This window comes from Periophthalmus magnuspinnatus, chromosome 23, assembly GCF_009829125.3.
Source record: "Periophthalmus magnuspinnatus isolate fPerMag1 chromosome 23, fPerMag1.2.pri, whole genome shotgun sequence".
In the NCBI taxonomy this organism is placed as follows: domain Eukaryota; kingdom Metazoa; phylum Chordata; class Actinopteri; order Gobiiformes; family Gobiidae; genus Periophthalmus; species Periophthalmus magnuspinnatus.
In genome coordinates this window covers 16,941,188-16,965,538 of record NC_047148.1, presented here as the reverse complement: position 1 = coordinate 16,965,538, position 24,351 = coordinate 16,941,188, and the positions used below count along the sequence as shown (strand labels likewise).

The 24,351-nt window shown below is 39.1% G+C and overlaps 3 protein-coding genes across 3 annotated transcripts in view; 1 reads left to right on the top strand and 2 right to left on the bottom strand.

The window, feature by feature from the left end:
- The window catches only part of LOC117391813 (arrestin domain-containing protein 3-like), a 53,725-nt gene that overhangs the window by 6,221 nt on the left and 23,153 nt on the right, over positions 1-24,351 (top strand). The window lies entirely within an intron of this gene.
- Positions 1,978-15,322, bottom strand: LOC117392139 (myocyte-specific enhancer factor 2C). The gene is made up of 11 exons (XM_033990130.2): positions 15,135-15,322; positions 14,391-14,476; positions 9,798-9,966; positions 9,003-9,206; positions 5,476-5,619; positions 5,196-5,379; positions 5,078-5,110; positions 4,812-4,966; positions 4,448-4,577; positions 4,181-4,304; positions 1,978-4,099 (listed from the first exon to the last, which is right to left on the bottom strand). Exons 3-11 carry the CDS (start codon positions 9,849-9,851, stop codon positions 3,766-3,768), a joined length of 1,362 nt encoding a protein of 453 aa, XP_033846021.1. The 5' UTR covers positions 9,852-9,966; positions 14,391-14,476; positions 15,135-15,322; the 3' UTR covers positions 1,978-3,765.
- Positions 20,252-22,222, bottom strand: cetn3 (centrin 3). The gene is made up of 5 exons (XM_033989518.2): positions 22,112-22,222; positions 21,506-21,641; positions 20,963-21,077; positions 20,694-20,885; positions 20,252-20,539 (listed from the first exon to the last, which is right to left on the bottom strand). The coding sequence occupies exons 1-5, from the start codon at positions 22,126-22,128 to the stop codon at positions 20,496-20,498; spliced, it is 504 nt and encodes a 167-aa protein (XP_033845409.1). The 5' UTR covers positions 22,129-22,222; the 3' UTR covers positions 20,252-20,495.

Genomic DNA, 24,351 nt, shown 5'->3' with positions numbered 1-24,351 from the left:
TGAGCTGGATTAAGAATGGTACAACAGACAGTGCAAAGCATTTGTCAGAGACAACACATAAAGGGCGATAGATATTTGGTCAGACTTGTTTGACAATATGACTACTGGTTAACAGTTGTTGAAAACAAACCACATTCTGTAAGTTGAGTAAATACAAGCGAGTAAGTAAGTTGTAATGGAAGTAGGATGTAACTAAACATGTGGAACATTATTAGTGAGGGAAATAGGTAATAGTGTATATGATACTGTTTGTAGACTTCTTGGATCATTTACTAGAGTAGGCTGTAGATGAAGCTGGGGCCATATGTGTCAGTAACTGCATATGTAATAATAATAATAATAATAATAATAATAATAATAATAATAATAATAATAATAATAATAATAATAATAATAATAATAATGCTTTAATATATTGGTGTACAGCGCTTTCCCAGATGCTCAAATTTGCTTTACAGTTTGGTGTATTATTCATTCATCCCATACTCAGTGGTGATAAGCTGGCCATAGCTGCCCTGAGGCAGACTGGTGGAAGAGAGGCTGCCAATCTGCACCATTGGCCCCTCTGACCACCACCAACACTCACATACACACCACATACTAAATGTATAAACATTTAAGATTCACAAGCTATAGTGAGTTTTAAATAAGTTGTTTGTATGTGTTGTGTCTAGTGTCTAATCTTTAGGGCTTGTTTGGTCTGAGCCTCCAGTCGCTTCATGTGTCAAGCCCTTCGCCCTTTATCCAGGCGTCCTGCACCAGGCTTGCCAACAATCTGTGGACATTACCAATGCTACAAAAATATACAAGCATGTCCTCCATTCGCCATAGAAGACTTAAAGAAAGTTAAGGCAACTCCTGGGTGAACAGGGACATGAAGAAGTCCATGTCTTTTGCCCCTTTCAACAAACTGAAGATATCCAGTCACTGAGATGGTCAGCTATTAATCATAACATGAGGTCACTAAAAAACAAAAACAAAAAAAAATGTTTCCCGTAATACATGTCCTTCTATACAACACTTACCACATAATACATTAATGTTGCTCACTTTTTCTGTATCGCTCAAATACTTTGTTGAGCAACATATTTTTCAACTGAACAATAGAGCTACAGAATATGATGTCCTGGTGTAGAGCATTCCACAGCGAACACCAGACACAGAAACAACTCTGTGCCTGAGAGAGGTGTGGGAAAACAGCACACGGAAATGTCCCTTTCTTCTACTCTAAATTTAAGAATATTTGACTTAATAAAGAGTTAATTTGTGTGTTCTCTGTTGCCTATTCTCTATTGTAGTAGTAGTAGTAGTAGTAGTAGCAGTTGTTGTTGTTGTAGTAGTACTAGTTATAGTAGTAGTAGTAGTAGTAGTGCATCAGTGCACCACAGCTGTGCGTGGATGTCGTGCAGTGAGATGTGCGGCCTCTGGTGGTTGTTTTTGGAATGACTGCGCGACACGTGAATTCAGCTCTTACTGAGTTTTGCAGTTGGTTTACTGCTCCGCACTGTTGGTCAGATCATTTACAAAACTAAAACTGACTCCTGATCACTCCTTCTAAAAGTCCTCAATCTACTACTTACTAATATAATTGATTATTATAAGTGAAAACATACATCATATTGGAGCATACATTCTTCACACGCTCTTTACACTTTCTGTTGTTCTTCATTTCTATGGATTTGACGCTTTTTTGGAAAAAGCTAAACTAAAGTTACCAGGGCAAGTAACTGTAATCTAAATTAACTGTAACTAGTCACATTACTGCGCTACTAATAAAGTAAATAAAGTAATTACAGAAATCCCCGACTTTGTAATTATTTACTGCCCAACACTGCTGCTGGATTCTTCTTTTGGAAACAGAAATATTGCCTGTAGTTTTACATTAGGGCCGCTCTGTAAGTTAAATCCAGGGTTTGGGGCATAGTCTATTATAGACAAATAATTAGACAAACAAGAAGAATGACAAACTCACCAAACTATTTGTAACAGAGCCGGTATATTTTTTTCTGCAAATACAAATACATATACGTGAAAGAGGAAATTGCTGTACATGATTTTTGAATGAGTGACAAGGTGCATTTTTTTCCAAGAAACATTGTCTCCAGGTGGCGACAAAGTCCAGCTTATGCCGCTAACAAACGCTTATCTTTATATTTTATAAACTAATCGTTTTTAGAAGCACTACAGAGCATATGACATTCACTGTCAGCAAAAATATAATCAAATAAAACTTAAATTAAACAGAATAAATTTGGGGACACATAAATACATGAGGGCATTTGAGGTACGTGTGTACAGGTAAAGTCCAGCTATGATCAAATAGACTCCACTGATTCCCAATCATATCTTTAGTCACCAAACCCATCGGAGCTCCTGAGCTCTGCTCGCTTCACCTGGAAGAGCTCTACAGTGAACACAATCAACTGAGAAAAAACAAAAACAAAAAAGTCAGCTTATAACCACCTATACAGGTCGGCCAAACTACAGCTGCAGGCGTTTGAGTCAGGGGATCTAGTCTCAGATAAACTCTACAGACAGCCAGCTGTGGCCAGGGGTTATGAATCTAAATATACAGTTTTAAAACCAAAATATTCAAATGTGAGCAACCCCCAGCCACGTCATGTCTCAGAAAAAACAAACATACATCCTCATCAAAGATGGTTGGTACAAGTGGCCAGTGTCGGACCCAGAGTCATACAAGGCACAGAATAATTATACTGTTTGTGTTTTATGAGAAAAAGCTTCCTGTATTATTTGTAAATGAAATTAGTGCCAGGTGCCCTTTGAGCCTAACTGTCAGTCTATAAAAATGTAACTACAGCTCTGTTTACTGAGAACGGCAAATTTATTTTTATTTTTTGAATTAATTTTTTTAATCTTTCAGATAAAAAATAAATATATGGTTTTTTTTTTTCAAAAAAATGTCCTAATGTGAGCTAAGAAGTTAACTTCCCTGATCATTTGTAGATATAAAAAAATATGTGCACCTGCTTGTCCCATCATAGAATTTATATTAATTGCTGTACACATCAAACTATTCATTTGCAAATAATAGAAATAGTAACACATAAAAGTTGTCTGGTATGGCTTTTGGAGTGCAATCCTCACTCTGCTAGATCATGCAAAGCTATCAGTATCTATAGATCTGTGAGTCCATCTGAATCTGTTGTTTAATCTCACTTTGCTTACATGGCTCTGAAGGTAACACTTTACTGTTAAACCATCTTCATATTAATTGATTCATTTTTTAAATCTATTTTGAGCAACATACTAACAAAACATTCTCTTATTAAAACTTCTTGCACCACTTCCAACCCTTGAGTCCAGTCCATCCTTTTCTTTGTCATTCTCTTACTTACTCTTTCTTTCTTTCTTATGTTTCAGTCTCAAAAATCTTTTCTAACAAAAATCGCTCTCATTAATGTATTTGCACAGAAGTACAAAATACACACCTGGACTGTGTGAGTAGTCTGTTCTCTCCCAGTAGCATCAGCATCCTGAGTACCATACATCTTCACTTCTTAGTTAGTATAAATATGCAAAATCCAATAGTTAAATGTGCATCGTTCGCTTGCTCTTGGATGTCTTTTTTTTTTTTCTACAGTACAAGTTTACACAGAACCGGACTAACTTTTCTTCTGCCCTGCTACATACATGATGCCATTACACATAAAGCACACCCACACAATACAAGAATATTATATTGATAATAACACTATAAGGTAACTTGAGTAACACCCTCGTCTCCTCTGGAGCTCAGCTCCATCATGAGGCCCAGCCTTCTGATAACCTCATCCTCTTCACTGAAGGGCTATGCTGCTCGTCTTGACTGGACAAAGGCCGCAGCAGGAAACTGTCGTTTCCATGGTGATCATCTCGGTCTTCACTGCCTTCATACGAGCTGCCGCAGCTGGACGCACTGTCACCTGGAGAGCGTCCCGAGTCGTTTGGGCCACGGCTGTATCCTGCGCTTGAAGCCCCTAGAGCACTGGTGACCATCCCACCACTGCGGTCCCGGGGTGGAGAGGCCGGCTCAGACTTTATGTGAAGATTCTGCTGAGTCGATGATAGGTTGAGGTTGGAGTTCTGACATAAGTTACTGAAAGACAAAAATGTATTTGTTTATTTATGTTTGTAAAATGATAATATTGTGTAATTACTTTGCTGGCTTAGTGCTCACTTCATGTGTCCCAGTGCTGAATGCTGCAGGTTCTGGATCTGCTGCTGCTGCCAACCTGTTACAGACCCTAGTCCTGGACTACCAAAACCAGACAGGGAGGAGAGCTCACCTCCTAGCGAAAACTCTGAAAACAAAACACATACTTTCATTCATTAAAAACTAAACAGAAAAACAACATAATTATGTAAGTATTTCATGTGACATAAGTGTTTTAGGCCCTTTGGGTGTAAGTTGCTATATCATTATTATTAATAGGTGTTGTTGTACCTGTTCCATAAGGAGAGGAAAGTGAGGAGGGGTACCCGCCCATCCCTTGTCCAGCTAAATTGGGCGCCGCAAGAGACACAGCAGGAGTGTTGAGTGTCTGGGCCGTTTGGGAGTGATTTATCCTTTGATTCTGAGAAGCATTAAGAATGACAATTTAGGTGAAATCCTTAAGAAATTTAAAAATAGTTTTCCTAAACATAAAATACATTTCTTAAAAGATATTTTCTCTAGACAATACAGTGAGCAAAAACTTACCAGCATCTGATCAAAATCCTCACACTTTTGGTATAGCATTAAAGTGCACAACATCATTATCTCATGCCAAACAAAGCACAAAAGAAAAAGTTTCACAATTCCTACTTACAATAGTTGGCATGTTGTTGCATTTGTTGGAAGGGGGCATCAGAGTTCGTAGGTCAGGCTTTCGGCTCATGCTCATTGATGGTGGACTCTTGTCTTGCAGATTCCCTGGTGACAGCAGTCCCGGGGAGGGGCAGTGACTGTTATAGTTACCATTTACTGCTCAGAAAAAAAAAAAGAAAGAAAAGACTACAATCAAATATCACCAAACATATAAAAAAGCCAATAAAGTAAAGTGTTCTTGAAGTGGATTTTAAAGAAAAGACTTACCAACATTGGAGACCAGCTCTGAGCTCATCAATCCTAAACCCAAATGAACAGAGTAATTTACTTTTCTTCTATAGGAAAAAACTGAACAAAAAAGAAACAAGAGTTTTTGTGACCATACCTGTGTTCCCAGTGCTTGGTGGCCGCTGAGGAGACATGCTGTTCCTCTGCAAAGATGAGTGGGACAGAGGCAGCAGGTTGTGGTTCCCCAAACCACTCCCCCCGATGGCAGGATGAGGGTACAGTAGTCCACTGGGGTTACCACCCATCGGCACACTCATGTCATAATTGGAGGAGGGCAAAGCCTGTTGGAAACAAAAAGGGAATTTACTTCAGAAAAATGTGATCTGACTTTGATTGATTCTGTAATACTAAAGCTATTATCAAAGAGAATAACATACACAAATTCTCTGTCTGTTGATCATGAGGTCAATATCCTCATTAATTTTGCGATACTTGTCTTCAGACTCTGGGCTCTGACCAGCAGAGTCATCCGCTTCAATGTCCGGACTGTCACAGCCATTTAAGCCCTTTTTACGCAGTGTCTGTAAAAATATAACATAAATGTTTATTGACTTCTTGCTATGATACACTTTAATAGACTTAATAGACTGTGTCAACCACTGGGGGGTGCTATTTGAGCACACATGATTATCCAAAACGACATTTATTTTTTTTTTTGTCTACCAAAGCTTCACATAAAAGGGATTTACAAAAATGTAAAAAAGGTAAAAAAGTAGGAGAATATAAGTGAATAAAAGGAGTTGCTGAAGTTGAGAGCAGGTCAGAGGGACTGCAGACTGTGAGTTGTACAGTATGTGGCTTGGCTCTGGGCGGCCTGGTTCAGCACTTCACAGTCCATTAGAGTGCTCAGTCACCGGACCACTGAGGCCTATCACTCACACAGGGGACAGAACATTTGGCCCACTGCTGTTATCCCAGTCATGTCCACCTGTTTAGCTCCAGAGAATGGGGGAGGGGGGGTGGAGGGGGGTTCAGGATCAGGGGCAGTCTCAACCACCACCAATGCAGCTCTAGCTACTGCGCTGATGGCCGTAGAAGGCTATTTTTGCATGTGTGCGCCTTCCTCCCTCACAACCTGTCTGTCTGGCTCCCATAACTGAAACTATCAAACTCTGCTGACCTACTTATTAAAATCACAAATCTGACTCTAGTAAAAAGGAGGACTTTATTCATGTTAATAAAACACCTTTCATTGTTCCAGTACTTGTTCTAGCTCTCAGATGTAGGCGCCTTATCCTCCATCACCTCCACATCAGGTGTTACCACAACTCCAGCCAAGTGTCATAACGAAAAGACCTCATAGCGCTTTGAGTGCCTAAGAGCTTTGAGTGGCTTGAAGGTGGAAAAGCGCTATATAAAAATGTGACCGTCTACCATTTACCATAACATTTCAGTGGCACTGCAGGGACCAGATAGGGCTTTTGTAAGAATATGGAAAACACACCTTATTGGTATGACAAACAAAAAATATAAACGATATTATAAGTAATATAACATTGAAGTTAATTCTGTAGTTCATTATTCTAAAACACATAACCCTGAAACTGAAAGATTATTAAGATAGACATATATTTTGTGTTACACCTCATACCATACTGTAGTAACTTTTGTTTATTGTTATTTCCCTCTCTTATTGTTGTACCTATTATATCATATGTATTATATTAGCAGTACAAGGATAAAAATAAAGGAAAAGGCTGAGGGTGTATTACATGCGTATAGTCACGACGCATTAACAAAGACAGAGTTATAATGGATGGAGAGAGAGTTTTTCTTTTAGAGACCGGTAGCTTCTTGGGTCACAATGATATGATGAAACAATAATCTGTATTGTTGCTATCTAGTGTGAATAAGTAAAAGGAAAATAAAAATTAATCACATGAATCTAAAAATATGAACATTAACTAAATAGCAACCTTCTAATTCTCGCTATTATTGTTGTAAAGCGTAAGGCCATAAAAGGGTGGCAAGGAAAAAGGCGGTCCCTGTGTGGTGAGTTGAGGTAGTTCTGGTCAGTGGGAAAGGGGAACTCAGACTGGACGACTCAGCCTTCTGCTGCTTCTCCTCTTTATTTTCCTTCAGCACACACACATGTCTCATTCAGAGGCAAACCACAGTCACACACACTCACAGCCCGTCATGGCTATTCTTAGCTGCCTTCTGTGCTATTTTTAGCACACTACCGGTTTCCAGCCATTTAGGAGGGAGGGATCTCAGCCAACACAAAGGAACTGGACTCACTCCGCAAGCATATGTGTGTGTCTGTGTGTGTGTACCTTTGGAAACTTCATCTGCGACTAATCTGAGACAACGTGGAGCAACACATGTGTGTAAAACAGTACTGACAAAATCCATCCTGAAAACTTAAAAGAAACATTGGAAAACCAACCTCATAGAGAACGTCTCTTATGGCTAAAGACACTTTCCAAGGCACTGCATCAACACATGTATACACGTGTACACAGCAAGAGCAAGTTAAAGTAAAATAAGGCCAACAGTAAAAGTAAAGGAATGCAGAACCTGGCTAAAAACAGCTACAAGTTTACATGCTAAATGAACACAACTCAACAAAGTGATGCCGATTTGGCCTGTAGCCTGAAAAGACACACACACCACATGAGCAGAAAAAGATGACCAAGACAAAGAGGCCTTTGTGCGACCAAACTGTGTCTATCAGACATTTCATTGGTACAGGGTTTTCACAGTTACGTGAATCCACTGCAGACTTCATACCACAGGCTCACTACTGTGTGCCTCATTATGTTCTACTTCTAACATGATTACTCAAAGTTAAGGCATCAGCATCAAGGGCCAAAACATGTTCTACTCCTCTACTCCATCGCTTTGTACCACTGCATAACCACAATTAAAACATGACTTTGAAAGGCTACACACAACAGTCTGGTTAAACATAGTTTAAGGCTCAAACAGAGAGCAAACTGGAGCTGAATGTTTAGAAAAAGTATGTATGTATATATATATATATATATATATATATATATATATATATATATATATATATATATATATATATATATATATATATATATATATATATATATATATATATATATATATATAAAAGAGAAAAATGAATAAGACAACCCTTAAGGCATGGAACTATGGAAGGGTTAAAGGAAGGAGGCTGTGAAACATAGGAAAGGGAAACAGAGTGAGGGGAGGATGTCATGTAGAGGTAAAGGTGCAGACACACAAGTTTACACAAGTTAACAGCAGTAAATATCCGTCTGTTAACAGTACAAGCATACAGTGCAATAGGAGGCTGCCTGCACAGATTATAGTAACAAGCTAAATAGGATTTTGATAGATTACAAGCGATTAGAGAAGGCATAAGCCTGGTTCTGACGGGGAAGCCCAAGAGACCATGTGGTGGGCCGCGTGGGCCCAAAAGCACAGGTACAAACAGTACTGGAGGCATGTGTATTCATCCACTGCAAGAGCCACGTACATGTGTCACACATGCACCTTCATTTCAACATGACATAGAAGAGGTCAAAGGTCACAGTGTAAAATACCAATACTGAAATTAGTGTTCAGAATTACTTTCCATTGCTATCATCATTGAACTATACACATACTATTAAAAATTGCAATACTGTATACTGACTGCAGGCATAAAGTTAATGTGGTTGTTTTGTTAATGATAGAAACTTTTGCACTCATCTTGTTACCAATTGTCTGCCAAGAAGACTAGAGCAAAATGTGTTAAAATGTTTTAAACACACAAGAATGCACGGCAGCGTGAGCCCACAGAGGCAAACTCTGTTGTTGTTTCATCTAACACCATTATATAAGTGAATGCTACAGAAGCGAGAGTGTAGTACAGTAGTATTGCAGTACTCGAAAGCATTAGATCTTCCAGGTGTGTGCTGGAGTTACTTACGTCCACAATGTCAGAGTTGGTTCTGCTCTCGTGAGGCTCGTTGTACTCAGTGTATTTGAGCAGGACTTTATCCATGTCTGTGCTGGCGTACTGAAACAGCTTGTTTGTGCTGTTGAAGATGATGAGGGCTATCTCACAATCACACAACACGCTCAGTTCATAGGCTTTCTTCATGAGACCAAACTTGCGCTTAGTAAAGGTCACCTACAGGAAACAAATAGGATGAGGGGCAATATCAGTCAATGTAGCTCACATGGGGTACCTAAATGCTTTTCACTATGAAATCATATGTGAACTGGTGGACGTGTGGATAAGAATATCTTTGTATAAAGAATGTGCTTAAAAACCTTCAGAAGGTTCAAAACATCTTGCCGGGTTGACAAGCTGATGAGACGATGACTCATTTGACAAACAAATAGTAATTTCAAACGATGTGTGTATTTCCCTGAGTCTGTGGAGGTCGGTACGGCCCCACTGAAGGGTCAGGAAGCATATGTGCCTGCATTTCCTGTCATAACAGGAAGAGAACAAATGCTGTCCCGCATGAAGTGGATGCTCTTTATGACAATGCACACATTCAAAAGTAGTGACAATAAACAGCTTGAAGCTACAATGTTACGGCAAGGTTCTTAAACTTAAATGTATTGTAGGACATTGCTTTGCAAAATGGCATCCACACAAAGTTTTACTCATTGTTGCAGGCAGTCAGTGGTGAGGGTCATATGACATGACATCATCAGTAGAGGAACTACAATGTGTCACTATGAGATTTTTGAAGTTCAGATATCTCCTTACATGTCTGTTCCGTTCATCCATTATCCGCGCTATCTGAATCTTTTTTCTCCCCATCTTCACTGTAGTTTGATTTTCTGTTTGTTTATCCTTTTAGCTTTCACTTCTTCTTTCTTGAACTTCCAGCTGTAGAACTTCACTTGATCACTTTTAATGTCCAAACTGCTGCTGTCTGTTGGGGACAAAAAACAAAAGTTTAATATTAGCTATTCTACCACATCATGAGTGTGAGTGTAAGTGTCTGTGTCCGATTTCTGAGGATGATGAGTTCTCTTTACCCTCTTTACTAAAAAGAGCTTGTGTAAACAGTAGAGAACAACCATCAAACATGTATAAACACAGCAGTTAATTACCAAAATTGGATCGCGTGTATAAATGTGTCATGCTATACTGCAGAGTTAAACTGATCTGCACGCACAGACAGGCTACGTATTGTTCCTTTGCATGCGCCTCCATTCACTGTTGCTGCATCCTCCTGACACACCCAGTACCAGCTTCCTTGGGGGGAACAAACATGTCTAAATGCAAAGACCACACTGCGATTGGCTCTATCAGACATTACATATAAAAAGTACATTATAAAAGTACATCCACAGCTACCTGTAATTTGTAAAGTTAGGGCCCTTATAAAAAATTATACTATATTTATATAATATATAAATTATTAAACCAATAGGATCCTCTGTTTTTGTCAATGAACACAAAGAACGTTTTAATAAATGCATTTTTAAATTGATTATTATTATTTTGTTTGTTTCCAGGAGTGGTCAATGATGTAAATGAGATTTTTTGATAATGAAAACATATATATGTATAAAATAATAATCATATAAATATCATTAATCAGTCATTTGTCTGCATGTTGTACCTATGCTCCCTTAGCTGAACAAAGCTAATATTTACAACATGGCAGTATTATCTATCGTTATGGCCGTGTAACGTCTAGGACGTTGTTGTCTTGAAAGGAGGGATCAGAAATCCCTCTTCCAGGGACTACCTGTAGTGCGTGAGATGCACCTCAGTGCCATGTGACCTGTGTCTTGCTCCTCAAGTGGAGCTTAAGAGCTTGAGTCTCCAAGTTAACTGGATGTTCACAACACTCGGACAGACACACACAAACACAAACAGACAGGTTTTCTTGGCAGCTTAGATCTGTCATTGCAACAGGGCAAAGAAAGACACATTTGGTTCCGGGAGGTGTCAGCCCTCAGGCGCTTGACATGTCAGATGCAAGATGGCGAAAGTTTGTACTCTGAACAAAAGAGCAAAATTACACTGGTGCTCCCTGTTACATTTCTCATTCATGCTGATACAGATCATCTAGGTAGATAACCACTGTATGATTATAAGAAACTGTAAATAAAACCATCTGTGACACTAAGATTAGGTAGAGCAAACAAAAACACACTAGTGCCTTAATAGTTGGACATGAAGACCCCTGTTTTAATGTTTGTTTTTCCAAGTCTGCATGTACATAACAAGCATACTGTACATGTGTGTGTTGAGTTAAGCACACTGCTTCATTTGACGCATGGTCTCCAGACATGCCATTTGACTCATGCCTTTTGAATACAGCACCAAACACATGGTTTTAAAGTAACCTAAAGTTGAATGTACGCATTTTCTGACAGGAAATCAGATGTTTTAATTGGGTCAACAATGATATGATCAACATGCAGCAAGTAAAGACATGTACCTCAGAGAGCATTACAAGAATATCTAGAGTCTGAGTCACTCAACATCTGAGCGGACCTTCAGGAAAACGGTGCCAGAATCCACACAGTATAAATTTAGTGCAAGCAGACGAACACACTCAGCATGTTTGAATTACAGGCCAGCTGAGGGCCGTGAGTTCTGCAAATATCAATAAGTAATAATAATAAGTATTTGTGAGTCACGTCTTTCTGAGTTACTTAATGCAAAGTTTGATCTTCTGCAGTGTGACAGCAAAACTCCACCGAGCACAAGCCTCCATACTATTATTAGACACCACATACAACAGAAGATCTCCAAAAATAAAAGAGTGAACTTTTTACCCCAACCAACAATACGCCAGTTTTCTGGTTCACAGACAGAAAGAACAAGCATCAAACATAACTCAGTCATCTCAGTCCTCAGCTGCTCTCACAATGTCTCTGCAAGTCCAATTATTTTCCAACACACACAAGCACACACAGCGAGTGCCCGTCCACCACTGTGCCCCTCTCATGTATGCACTGCACATTCTGTGTGTGCAAGCTGCCCCACTGGTGGCATGTGGCAGTGCCCTTGTATTCTTTGGCAGGACAAGCACATGCATAGATGAGGGGTAAAGAGGGGGGAGGGGTGCATGTCTGTCAGAAAGGCAGTGAACAGTTGGTGGGTCAACAGCTGGGAATGCCCCCCTGAGAGCCACTTCACATCCAACTGTACGGCCCATTTTCAGGAAGATAAGACCTTTTTACAATCTGTACCAGGAACTAACTCTGAGATCGATAAAAGAAGCGCTGGATGGTGGTACTTAATGCAGTCACTGGTGCCCACTAATTGCACTTGGGAATATCGATGTATAGAATTCACTATGAATAGGTATGGCTGTGTTAACTCAATTTATCTCCAAATGAACATTTCTGATCGGCACTTGGGCTGTGGGAGTAAATAAAATAAGTGGACAACCAGAGGTGGAAAGTAATGTACACAGTAACTGGATAAAAATACTCAATGTTCACTAAACACTTGGTATCCTGCACACACAAGAGCTGAAGTCCTTTACCAGATGTATATTAGTGAAGCTCATTTAGTGGATACCAAATTGTTCACCGTCTCACAAGAAAGTCTTATGAAGAAGTAAGCTAGTAGTAATTAGTGAACTCAAGATTATTTGGTTGGTTTGGTAAATCAATGGCTGCAATTACAGTGGTCACAATATTGTACTGATATAAATATTTTCAAACTAAGTAAAAAAATTAAAACAACTAGCTGTTTATGACCCATTCACTTTCATTCATAAAGTTTGTTGTCATAAAGTTTGTTGTCACATTGGAGGAGTGGTATTTATTAGACAACTGGAATTAAAGCTAGTTATATTTTCTGCTGTTGTTTAGTCAAAACTACAATTTTATATATTAACAAGTCTAGAAATATATTAACAATTCTAGAAAGCTGATAGTAGCACTATTTGACAGTGTCAGTTGTACAACTGCATTTTAACATGTCTATTAAATTCTTTACAAGGATTTTATTCCAGCTTGAGGAGTTATTAGAACGCTGTTTTGCTTTTCAATGCTTCTTGGGCCTGTATTTGAAATCACAATTTAAACAATGACGATGATCGTTCTAATCAAATGTACAGTATAAGTCAAAATAACATTAACATAAACAAATTCTAAAATCAACTTGACAGGACTACATGACAATCAGAGGCGTTTCAGGCTGAGCACAGATGTGTTAGCTTTAAGGTCTAGCTGCCACACAAGCTGCCTTGTGTCTTAGCCCTGAACACGAGCACAGCACTATGTCTGATCAGACTTGATGTGTGGAGAAAAACATTCTGATGTATATCACCCTTGGGAATAAGACTAATAGTTCAATGATACATCATTCAGGATAACACCATAGTAAGACATATAAGCCTAAAACTACTGGAGTCTGGACGACAGGCTTGAGCAGCAAAGCAAATTTTGATGTCACGTTTTACTGACAGTAGCAGATAGAGCATTTGCCAATTTACCTGAAGACTGGTGGTTTGATCCCCACTTTCACCAGAGCTTACTGCCATTGTGCACAAGGGCAAAACACACCCTGCGTGCACTGGCATGGAATAATTCTTGCAACTGCCCAAAAGAGGTGGGTAATGAGTCATCATATAAATGTCCATTTACATTTATTAAGTCATAGAATTTAAAGTGTTTATCTCAGCACATTTACACAGGTAACTTGATCTAATGGTGTGGTTTGTTTTTAGGGATATCCCATTTTGACAGTGAGTCAGGCATCCAATGAAGCTTATAGCTCACCCACACACAATTTACGAGTGTGATTTAGAGATGAATAAAACGTTATGATCCCTCACAAACATCATGATATTAAAGATCATAAAGGTAATAGGAAATCGGCCCATTGATCTAAAAATATCCAAAGAAGGATGACATTACTTGTTCACTCACATGCACTCTACTTAAAAGTTCATTAAACCAGGTAATCATAGCTCATTATCTATTACACGTTAGTAATAATCTAATGGGGTGGGTCTGCTCAAATAATAGCTCTACCTTCAACGTCCAGGCGTGTAAATTCCTACAATGTTGTGTTCCGGGACAGTTCTAGGCCTCGCCAGTTGTTGCTGAAAAATCCCGCTCAGGATCTAATAGGAAATCAAGGCTTCCGACGTAAAAAATCAAAGCGACAAGGACTTCGTGCTACATGCTCATCTAGAATAACTTTTTCCTCACGCAGTCAACTTCTGTGCGTGGCCAGGATTACTGACACACTGAGCACTTGAGATGAGCACTTCTTGTTTGTGATCAGAAGTATTCCTTACTGATTCTCTGTTGTTTTGTAGTAGATCAGACATGCGTCACACAACTCCCAAACTGCGCTCCTCCGGTCCACGCTTACCTTTGCGCTCACGCTCCTGGGGGACTCCTAAAACTCTGCGCCCGTCCAGCGGCAGTCCATACGATGCTCGTGTCCGCCTCAAGCACCTGAAAGTCCACACGGGCACGCGCCGAAAGAAAACAAAAAAGAGTCAGGAAAGTAACATACCCAGCGTGCTGTTATCAACTGCCACTGTGCCCTTTCTTCTGAACTACACGAGCAGCTACAAGAACAGTTTGGCCAATTCAGCTCTGTATCAAGCGCCAAGTAAATGTACTCGGGAGCTTTTCTGCCTCCAAGTGGCAGCTCTTGGAATTACACAGTAATTAGGTAATTTCTCTTTCCTCATGTCATTGTAAAACTAGCCGATTTGCGAACCAAACCAAAAACAACAGTTTTTGTATAAATATATTGTAGACTATTATATACACCTTTTTTGCTAACCCTAGACTATTACCACCACTTATCTGCAGACTTGTGAGGACAATACACACTTTAACACACACACACACACCCCCACACACACCCCCCCACACACACACACCCACACACAAATGTATACAGACCAAGTTGTTGATTAATCCAATACTTGCTCTACGCATTTATTAATTCAGGTGTAAGCTGCTTATTAACATATTAACATACTGTACAATTTAATACTATTCTTTTATGAGAGACAAAATCACACTTGGCTGACTTTCACATAACAATGCCTTTGAATGAAAGGTTTTAATTCCCTAACAGTCCTGTGTGTGGGTAACCTACCAGTTATGTCTTGTCTTCACCTGGAAGGCTTCCACCAGCTCAGCTGTGGGTTTGCTTTCTCAATCCCTTGTATCCAATAAGAAACATTAAAAAATAAAAACTTCTTAAGCCAGACCAGCTGGCTTTCAGAGGCTGACCCAAAGTGGGCTGTGAGTTTGGATACAGGGGGAATCTAGGCACCCAGACCACGCCCCCACTTCACTACACATCACTTTATCTTCTCTTCCACAGTTGTACTGCAGACCCTGTGACCTCCTGCGTCCCAGTGCTTAGTGCATGTCTGTGGACACACTGCTCACCTGTCACTGTCACTTGGGGTATATTTAGTTTGGAGGTGTCATTGATGCGGCTGCCTGTGTGTGTGTGTGTGTGTGTGTGTGTGTGTGTGTGTGTGTGTGTGTGCGTGCGTGCGCTTGTGTGTGTGTGTGTGTGTGTGGGTGTGTGTGTGTGTGTGCGCTTGTGTGTGTGTGTGTGTGTGTGGGTGTGCATACGTGTGTGTGTGTTTGGGGTGGGGGGTAGAATGTGTTGCTGACACTCAGGGCCTCTGTGGCCCTCGCTCTAAGAGCCCAGGATTACTGATCCAAAGACCACATTCTCGACACATTACAAGGGAGAGGGGGTAGATCAAACCTGCTGGCATGTCCTACATATCAGCACACTGAGCATCTGCTTGGCCGAGGATTACCCTCAGCTGTCCGCTCCTGTCAGCTCCTGGAGCAGGAGGAGAGAGTCCAGCACGGCCGCTACACTTCACTGATCTCCCTCAAGTATCAGAGCAGCGATGTCCCAAGGAAAAGTCACAGGACAACATTCTTATACATCTCTGTCTGGTCACTCTGGTTATGCCAAGCTGTAATGCATTTATTTTCTATAATTGGTATCAGACTTATTTCATGCCAGTGCAATGCAAATAAAATAATACACACACTGTGGCAGGAATGTGAGGAGCTTTTGAACTGGCAACTGCAGATTTTAGTCCTGTGATGTGGATGTATTAGACAGAATGAAATCAACCTACACATGACCCATCTGACTTTTGATTTGATTTTTACATATACATACATTTGTAAAAATTAATCATCTTTGAAGTGACAAAAATAAATTAGAATTTTGCACATTTGCACTCAACTTTAATATGAAGCGTGATGTCAGTCCTCCATTCAGATAGTGAAGATCTGCTTCATGATTACACACAATGTTAGACAAATAGTTGTTTAAATCTCACCACATTTGGTTTAACTTCCTCCAGTGAGAAACATGCTGTTTAAGCGACATCTTTTTAACCATTACTGTAGAGTTGTTTAGACTACTCCTCAATCATTTAGACTTGAGGTCTAAGTGAAAATAGAAGAAATACAGGAAAGGTAAGCTAGGAAATGACTTTCATAAATTCATGTGTGTAGTTTTTTATGTAATTAAGACAATTAAGACACAAAATCCAAGTTAGGTATTGTCAGAGAATAATAAAATAAGTTTTCATTCCAACATTCAGAATTCATCCCATTTTTATAAGCCAGGATTTCAAATTCAGTTCAGCTCCCGAAGTTTATTGAAGGACCTCAACTTAATGACAAAACTGTCAAAACAGTAAACAGTGAATGGTAGGCAGCATTGTTGAGTAAGTAAACTTTTAGACATGCTAGTTATACACTAATGTTATTAAAACAAAACCAAAAAAAAGTTTGTTTGCCTGTTCTCCATTTACTATTAAGTAAACAGTTCTAAACTTAATGCCAGGCCACAGAGTAATTTGTTATGGAAAGAATGTACCAAAATGACGAGTTTATGATTGCTACATAGTGTTGACCTGACAGAGGCACTCTCTGTAAGGAACTTGATTGGTTTATGCTTGGTAATAATATATTATTGGTGCTTGGTGGTGTGCATCCATGCTGTGCATGTAGGTGGACTGTGTAGGAGGTCGACAAGGTGTTGGAGGAAAATAAACAACCTACGTCAGAAGCAATGAGCTGAACCAGATGTGCAAACCAAAAATAAATTATAATTGGAGGTATAGGAGCAAATTTTGTCACAGTTTTCAGATTTGTCAAGTTTGTTAAAAAGACAACTGTTTTTTGTCTGTTGTTTTGTTGATTTCATAGTTGATCCTATACAGAGTAGTTTGAGCTTACTGAAGTTGGGCTGTCTGACGGATAATATTACTGTGAAAGCCATGAGCGAGTGTAAACGAATCCATCCTCACCCAACTGCCAGGCATAACTCACAATCCACAGCATGTCTCTAGGCATTCCCCACTCACGTCTGAGTCCACTCTATGCCGTATGCACAGGTACTGGTCAGATTTGCATTGCATTTTTTTGTTATTTTATATTTCTGTAATTGTTTTGAATGTGAAATAGGAGTATTCCAATTATTATATTAAAATAGAAGTAGCCAAATTTTACCTAAGAAACATTTTAACTATTATTCATATGATTTATCTATTTTTTATTATATAACTATTACTTCCTGAAGATGTGAGAGAGGCATCTATTTGACAATGTTTAAATCCAGGCTCAAAATGGTTATTTAGCTGTGCATATGACTGAAAGGTTTTTATTCTGCACTCTTCTCTTTTAATGTTTATGTTATGATGATTATTTGTGAATATGTTTTGATTTATCATATTGTTATTTTAATGCTTTTCTTAATCTGTAAAGCATCCCATGTGACCGAGCTCTCAGTAGAGCTGCTGCTCCTACACATTGAGAGGAAGCAGTTAAGGTGGCTCAGGCATCTGTTCAGGCCCCGGGGAAGAGGACACTGGAGGGACTATGTCTTTCGGCTGGCCTGGGAATGCCTTGGGGTCCCACCGGAGGAACTGGAGGACGTGTCCGGGGTGAGGGAAGTCTGGGAGTCCCTGCTTAGACTGCTGCCCCCGCGACCCGGCCTCAGATAAGCAGCACAAAATCAATGGATTAATCTGTAAAGCATTTTTAATTACTTTGAGTACAAACTGTGCTATACAAATAAACTTGCTTTGCCTCCTTCTTCACACTAGAAGGCATCAATGACATTAAGCCCAATTTTCCTCACAAAAGGCTAATCATTGTCAGTCTATGAGCTCTGCTAATTAGCTGAAATGACTACATTCATAGACCCGTTGCCATTATGCATTACTGTTGACATCCCAGTGGCCGCATAGTTTGAAGCCATACTTGTGAGAAGGGTTAAAGGTGAGGGCCTCCACCTGGCTGGACACCCCTGCCACCCTCAGCTGTGACATGTGTCATAAACCTGAAATCTACAAGTCTTTTCAAAAGTAAAAATGACATTACTCATTAATTGATCTGATTACAAATATCTGGAAAGTCTTTAATCAATTTAAAGCACATTCATTACAGTTATGATGGAATAATTTAATGCCATCAAAGATCTCTCCAAACGTGCCAGTAAACAGCCCAGAGGTGTGTCCCCATGGTGCCCTTGTCTCAGTGAGGGTCAGAGGGTAAGTGTTGTCACATGGACAGCATAGCTCTTCTAATGACTGACAGGTGGACACAAGCGTAAGAACTCTGGTTACCAATGAGACACTTTACTGCCGCTTACTATGCAAACGCAATGCAGTGTATGGCTTCAACTATTCAAAATAAAAGATTCCTTGTCAAAGTTATAAATACAGGAAAAAAGACATATTTATATATATGTATACATGGTATATCAAATAAGACAAGAAAGCCAGGAAATTTTAGAATGTTGGAATGATTTGTGCCAGAAAACGTTATTCTGTCTTTCTGTTTTGATCTGTCTGGAATCATGTTTGAGTGTCACAAAGAGTGCTATATAAGAGTTATGTACTATTATATTATTAATATCTTCAAATTGTGCTCACACAAGTGCTCCTGTCCTTAGTTCCCATATATGAGGAGCCTAAGTCAGCTCATGATACTAAACAGTGCTCTGGTCAGTGCCTCTAACACCTTAGCACTTTTTCTACTTATTCATTGACTGTGTATTTACACCTAATGATTCTTTTTTATGTATGTAATATTTGAATCTGAGCAACAGACTGCACTGCAATTTCCCTTGGGATTAATAAAGTATCTCCTATCTGTAGGTATACCCCCAAACTAAAAAGCAATTACACGCTGCGAGGTCAGCGAGACTGATGTATTTTTAGAATTCTCATCAGGAGAGATGATTGCAGCCAATACAAATAAGAGTGTATACATTTGTGAGAGTGTGCAAACTGGTGGAGTGGAAACCATGGGGGGCGGAGGTTGTAACTGGGGAGGAACTGGACTGGTTTATTTCTGGAGCATGTGTTGCTCTGGTCAGGGACCAACAGCTGAGCATGTGACAAAGCAAGGGCAACTCATGTCTGTCTAAGCAGTGATGGCTACATGTAGGTTGGATGGGCGTCATCATCATCATCATCATCTCTACAGCAGCAGACATTCAGATTTTTTCAGTCAACTCTATATACAGAGTAACTTCATAATCTTTCTGAAACATTAGGCTTCAGTTACACAACAGAACACCACAGACTTCCTCATTCTGTCATTCTGTTCTGACTAGTTTGGATAAGGTTATTAACAAAGCAATATAGTTTAGCTCGGGACCTGTCAATAGACTTTGTGGTCACATAGACAGGGGTGTAGCACAAAATTCTGGGCCCTGGGTACAAACCATCCTGTTGGGCCTACACTTATGAAAAATGGATATCAGACTTTGTGAGGGACCCTCAATGCACTGGACCTTGGGGAAACAGTACCCTTTACCCCAGCAGTCCTACGTCCATGCACATGCAAATGGAATAAGGGCACTGCTTTAGGCAATATCTTAAATCCTGAATTCTTTTCAAGTCCTATTTTCTTTACCGTTTCAAATTGAATATTTAGCCTTTCATTGAGAAATGAAAGGCTATTTTACATCTGCAGTCCCTGGAAACATATTTGTTTTGGTTATTTGCAATTGAGTAATCTCCTAAATAAGCAGTCCAGTGAGATGTGATGAGTTCTAGCAGTCTATGGTTCAGACTGTAAATGTGTAGCTCCCTCTAGCGGGCAACTAGAATAGAACAGTTAAGTGAGAGCCCAAATAGGGATTTTTTTTCCACGTCATCTTTAATGATTCTATAAAAAATAAATACAATAACTTGAAAAACACATTTTTGACAGATATACACAATATTTCTCCAGAGAAGGTATTGTAAAATATTTAACAATGCACTTTGCTAAATTAAGGTGAGATGAGACACAAGACATGTACTTTTTCTTGACAGCGGAGATGATGCCATTATAAAAATGATGAGGTGAAGTCCCATGAAAATCTACAATTGTATAAGTCTTTTATATGGAGGTTTCTCAAATATGGTTTACAACTGTTCAGGAAAGGTCCTCAGAATTTTCCAGAGAAGTATTAGGTTTCTCCCGTCATAATTGCAAGGAATTCGTCCTGGTTTACTAAAAAAGACATTATAAAAAAAGAGATTATATCAGAGACTAGTTACAGCCTACTATTCAGTTCTATTCTCAGTCTGCTGCGTTAATTGACATTCACTACAACAATGTTATATTTATAACCAGCCAAGGTGGTGGTGTAGTGTGGGTCACTTACTTTCTCCATCTCCATCAATATCAAACTCATCAATCATGCTGCGCAGCTCTTCATCACTAATGCTTTCTCCAAGTTCCCGTGCGACCCGTCTCAGGTTTCTCAGACTGATTTTCCCTGATTCATCGTCATCAAACAATTTGAAAGCTTTTAAGATCTCTTCCTTTGGGTCTCTTTCCAATATTCGGTCTGTTACTGTTGGGAAGAGTTTGCAATTGTAAGGCTTATCATTTTAAATAAGTTAAAATTAAAAATAAAGAAAAAATACTTGCCAACTTCATTAAAATCCTCAAACGTAATTTTTCCATTCCCCTCTCTGTCGTAGTCTTTTAGTATTTTTAACACATCCACTTTCTTTACTTCAAATCCAAGAGCTCTCATTGCAACCTGCAGTGGTCACAAACTTTGTAATTAGTATTGATGCTTCTTAATATCAAAATGCAGACTTTCATTACTGAATAGCATGTTGTGCAAAACAATTACTTAAAATTACTTACTAGTGATGTACTAGTCAGACTTAAACTGAAATTGTGATCTTATCCCTCTATTATTTAATGATACTGTCTGATGTCAAGTCACTGCTTTTTTGGTAAGAAACACTTACACACTCCTCTTACTGGTCGGCCTCTGTCATAAGTTACAGGTGAATTAAATAAAAACTAAATCTCTAAATAAAATCACTAACTGCATGAATTATGATTAAATTAAAATCGCGACCTTGGCTCTGAAAAATCATGATTTTATTGGCATACCTCCCACCATATAAACTAATAATTAATGAAGGCATAATGACTATAAAATACTGCATTGCCTACCTTAAGCTCATGGTAGTCTATCTCTTTATCTTTGTCCGTGTCAAACAGCTCAAACGCCTCTTTTATTTCGTGTTTCTGATCCTCGGTGAGCTCTCTTCTTTTCTTGCGTTTAGTTTTGTCCACAGCAAGTTCAGTTCTGCAGAAAAAAGCATCGGTTATTTTAGTTGAACCGATTTGAAAGACAACAAGCATTAACTGCATGCTGCTCCATCATGTAATATTACAGGTGCACTGTGGAACTTTTCTGGTGGAGGTCCGCCAGCTGCTTGGACATGTTGTTCTGCCTCGAATATTTCACAGTATGGCTTTAAACTTATTCAACATTAACTCCACATAAAGACAATCAAATGGCGCAAACACAAACAGGAGCTTCTCCCTGAAGTCACGTCAACACATTTAACGTGTTTAGCGACAGTACAAAGTATTACTATGGGATCAATAGTAACAACACTGTAAGAAATCAATCAATAAACATCAATTTGGCCACAAAGAACAAACAAGAGTATGCTAGCCACAAGCTTAGCATAGAAGTTAGCCATCCAAAACAAAGCCTTGAAACATGCTACATGCATTTGATTTAAGTGAACGTGTTTGTGACCGGTTTACCTCAGGGACAGACTCATTCCGGAAGTTAACGACGAGTATTTTATAAGAAAAGAGCAGATACACGGGTCTCAAATCCAAAACATTAATCCAAAGAAACACAACAAATCCCTTTATCCGCGCTCGCTCACACAAATCATTTCATTGGTCTGTGGTTACTAGGCAGCAGTAAAACACGCGCTGATTGGTTTTCGTCATCCGGGTGTTTGAATGCATAGATTCATAATAAATACTCTGGTGGTTAAGATTCTTGATAACATTCCTCTGTTGTGGTGTATTGTTTCAACAACCAATGTTAACATCTTGGATTATTAATAATATGTTATCAGCTTCTCACTTTCATCAATATGAAAAGTAAGTTCAATAGTGACCCCTAGTGGCATTTTGTTGGCAATGCCCATGTCAAAAGCGTGGATCTGTTCAGACTTTGTCATCAACTTTCCCTGGGTAATGCTGCTGAAGGCACTGCTCTGTCTGAAGCTCTGTTACTCAAATTAGACTTTAATCTGAAGTTAATATGACAACAATCTGACCATGAAGAACTCAATTATCTGGAACTATAACAGGTGAGATTATTTATATTGTTAAACACTATGTCACACCTAAAATTACAGTCACAAGCTTGCTACCATTAGCCAACAACTTTTCAGTCAGTCAGTCTCACCTTTTTTATGAACATCAACCTCCTAAACAGGACCATGAACGCTCATATTGCTCAAACACTCCTGTCTCCATGGTAACTGCTGAACATTCTACCATAGAGATACACGTAGCTAGAACACCCCTCGCATGATGAATGTTATACTCCCAGATGGGGGCAGGAGCCAGATTTTCTTTTTGATGATGACTGATTGTACTTTGCCATGATATATCCAAAAGGTAAATGCACAATGTGGAATCTGATCATTTCTATTAGTCTATTGACTAAACCCTAAAACTCACCAGAGGTGTACTCAAGTAAGAGTAATGTTACTTCAATAATATTGCTCAAGAGGAAGTACAAAGTAGTTAGTCCAAGAAATTACTCAAGTAAGACTAAAAAGTATGTGGGAAAACTACTACTCAAGTATGTGTAACTGCTGTACTGTAACATCTGATTTACAATTTAAAGTTAATGTAATTTGAAGGAAAAAAATAATGATTGATTAAATAATGCACAAAATATGGCATTTTCAAAGGATAGGTACAAAAAACAAAACCATATCTGAAGGAGCAGTGCAAGAAACACACATATTCAAATAATTTAATATTGCCAACATAAAGCTTTTGTCACTTGCAGACCTACTCACAGTCGGAAGATTAACTAAACCTTACTTAAGTAAAATATTACTCAAATAATAGAGTAAAAGTATGCTGCTAGAAAGGTACTTAGACAAGTAGGCTTTATTTAGTGTTACAACATGTCATTCATTATCATTAGCAACATACTCTTCTTTAAGATTTAGTCTAACACTCCAATTGTAAGGTATGTATTTGTATGGTTAAGTTCTTTAAAAAATGTCGGTCCTCACTTTGACAGTTTAAGGTGCCACTCAGTCTCACCTTATCTCCAAGTGTTTCTTTCCCCACATCTGTGAGCTCAGATAGAGACTGGTGGGACACAAGTCCTATCTGTTCCAGAAAACACCCAGGATTTCCTCTCCACATCCTCACTGACTAAAAAGTAATAGGCTTATTTAGCCTAAACCCTTTATGCACTGCCTGGCCAAAAAAAAGTCAGCCACCAAAAAAAAAAAAGTCACACACTCTAATATTTTGTTGTTCCGCCTTTAGCTTTGATTACGGCACGCATTAACTGTGTTTTCTTTCGATTTCGCTTCTGCTATGTCATAAGATTTATTTCCATCCAGTGTTGCATACATTTTTCACCAAGATGTTGCATTGATGATGGTCGAGTCTGACGCTGCTCAAAGCTTCTCCAGCACATGAATCCTGGAATTGTCATCTTGGAATATGCCCGTGCCATCAGGGAAGAGAAAATCCATTGATGGAATAACCTGGTCATTCAGTGTATTCAGGCACTCAGCTGACCTCAGAAAGATAATCGCCCATGCAGTAATTATCCAATAGGAGGCTCGTACCTATTTGCTGAGTTAAATCCAGGTGATGACTTTTTTTTTGACAGTGTTCATGACTACACACCATGAGTGAACTTCTCTTGCTTTTGAGCTGAGTTTGAGTTGTACTGTCTGCTGCATTTCCGTTTGAACTTATGTTTGTCCTATAGCCAACATTTCAGATCT

What these genes read in the sequence shown, in the direction of transcription:
- cetn3 (XM_033989518.2), bottom strand. An exon ending in TGAGGATTTTAATGAAGTTG is followed by an intron (nt 20,886 to 20,962) that starts GCAAGTATTTTT and finishes TCTTCCCAACAG; the next exon opens with TAACAGACCGAATATTGGAA. An exon ending in TATTGATGGAGATGGAGAAA is followed by an intron (nt 20,540 to 20,693) that starts GTAAGTGACCCA and finishes TGTCTTTTTTAG; the next exon opens with TAAACCAGGACGAATTCCTT.
- LOC117392139 (XM_033990130.2), bottom strand. Translation starts at nt 9,851, where the DNA reads ATGGGGAGAAAAAAGATTCAGATAGCGCGGATAATGGATGAACGGAAC. An exon ending in GCAACAACATGCCAACTATT is followed by an intron (nt 4,578 to 4,811) that starts GTAAGTAGGAAT and finishes AATGCTTCTCAG; the next exon opens with AATCAAAGGATAAATCACTC. An exon ending in TTCCTCTCCTTATGGAACAG is followed by an intron (nt 4,305 to 4,447) that starts GTACAACAACAC and finishes TTTTGTTTTCAG; the next exon opens with AGTTTTCGCTAGGAGGTGAG.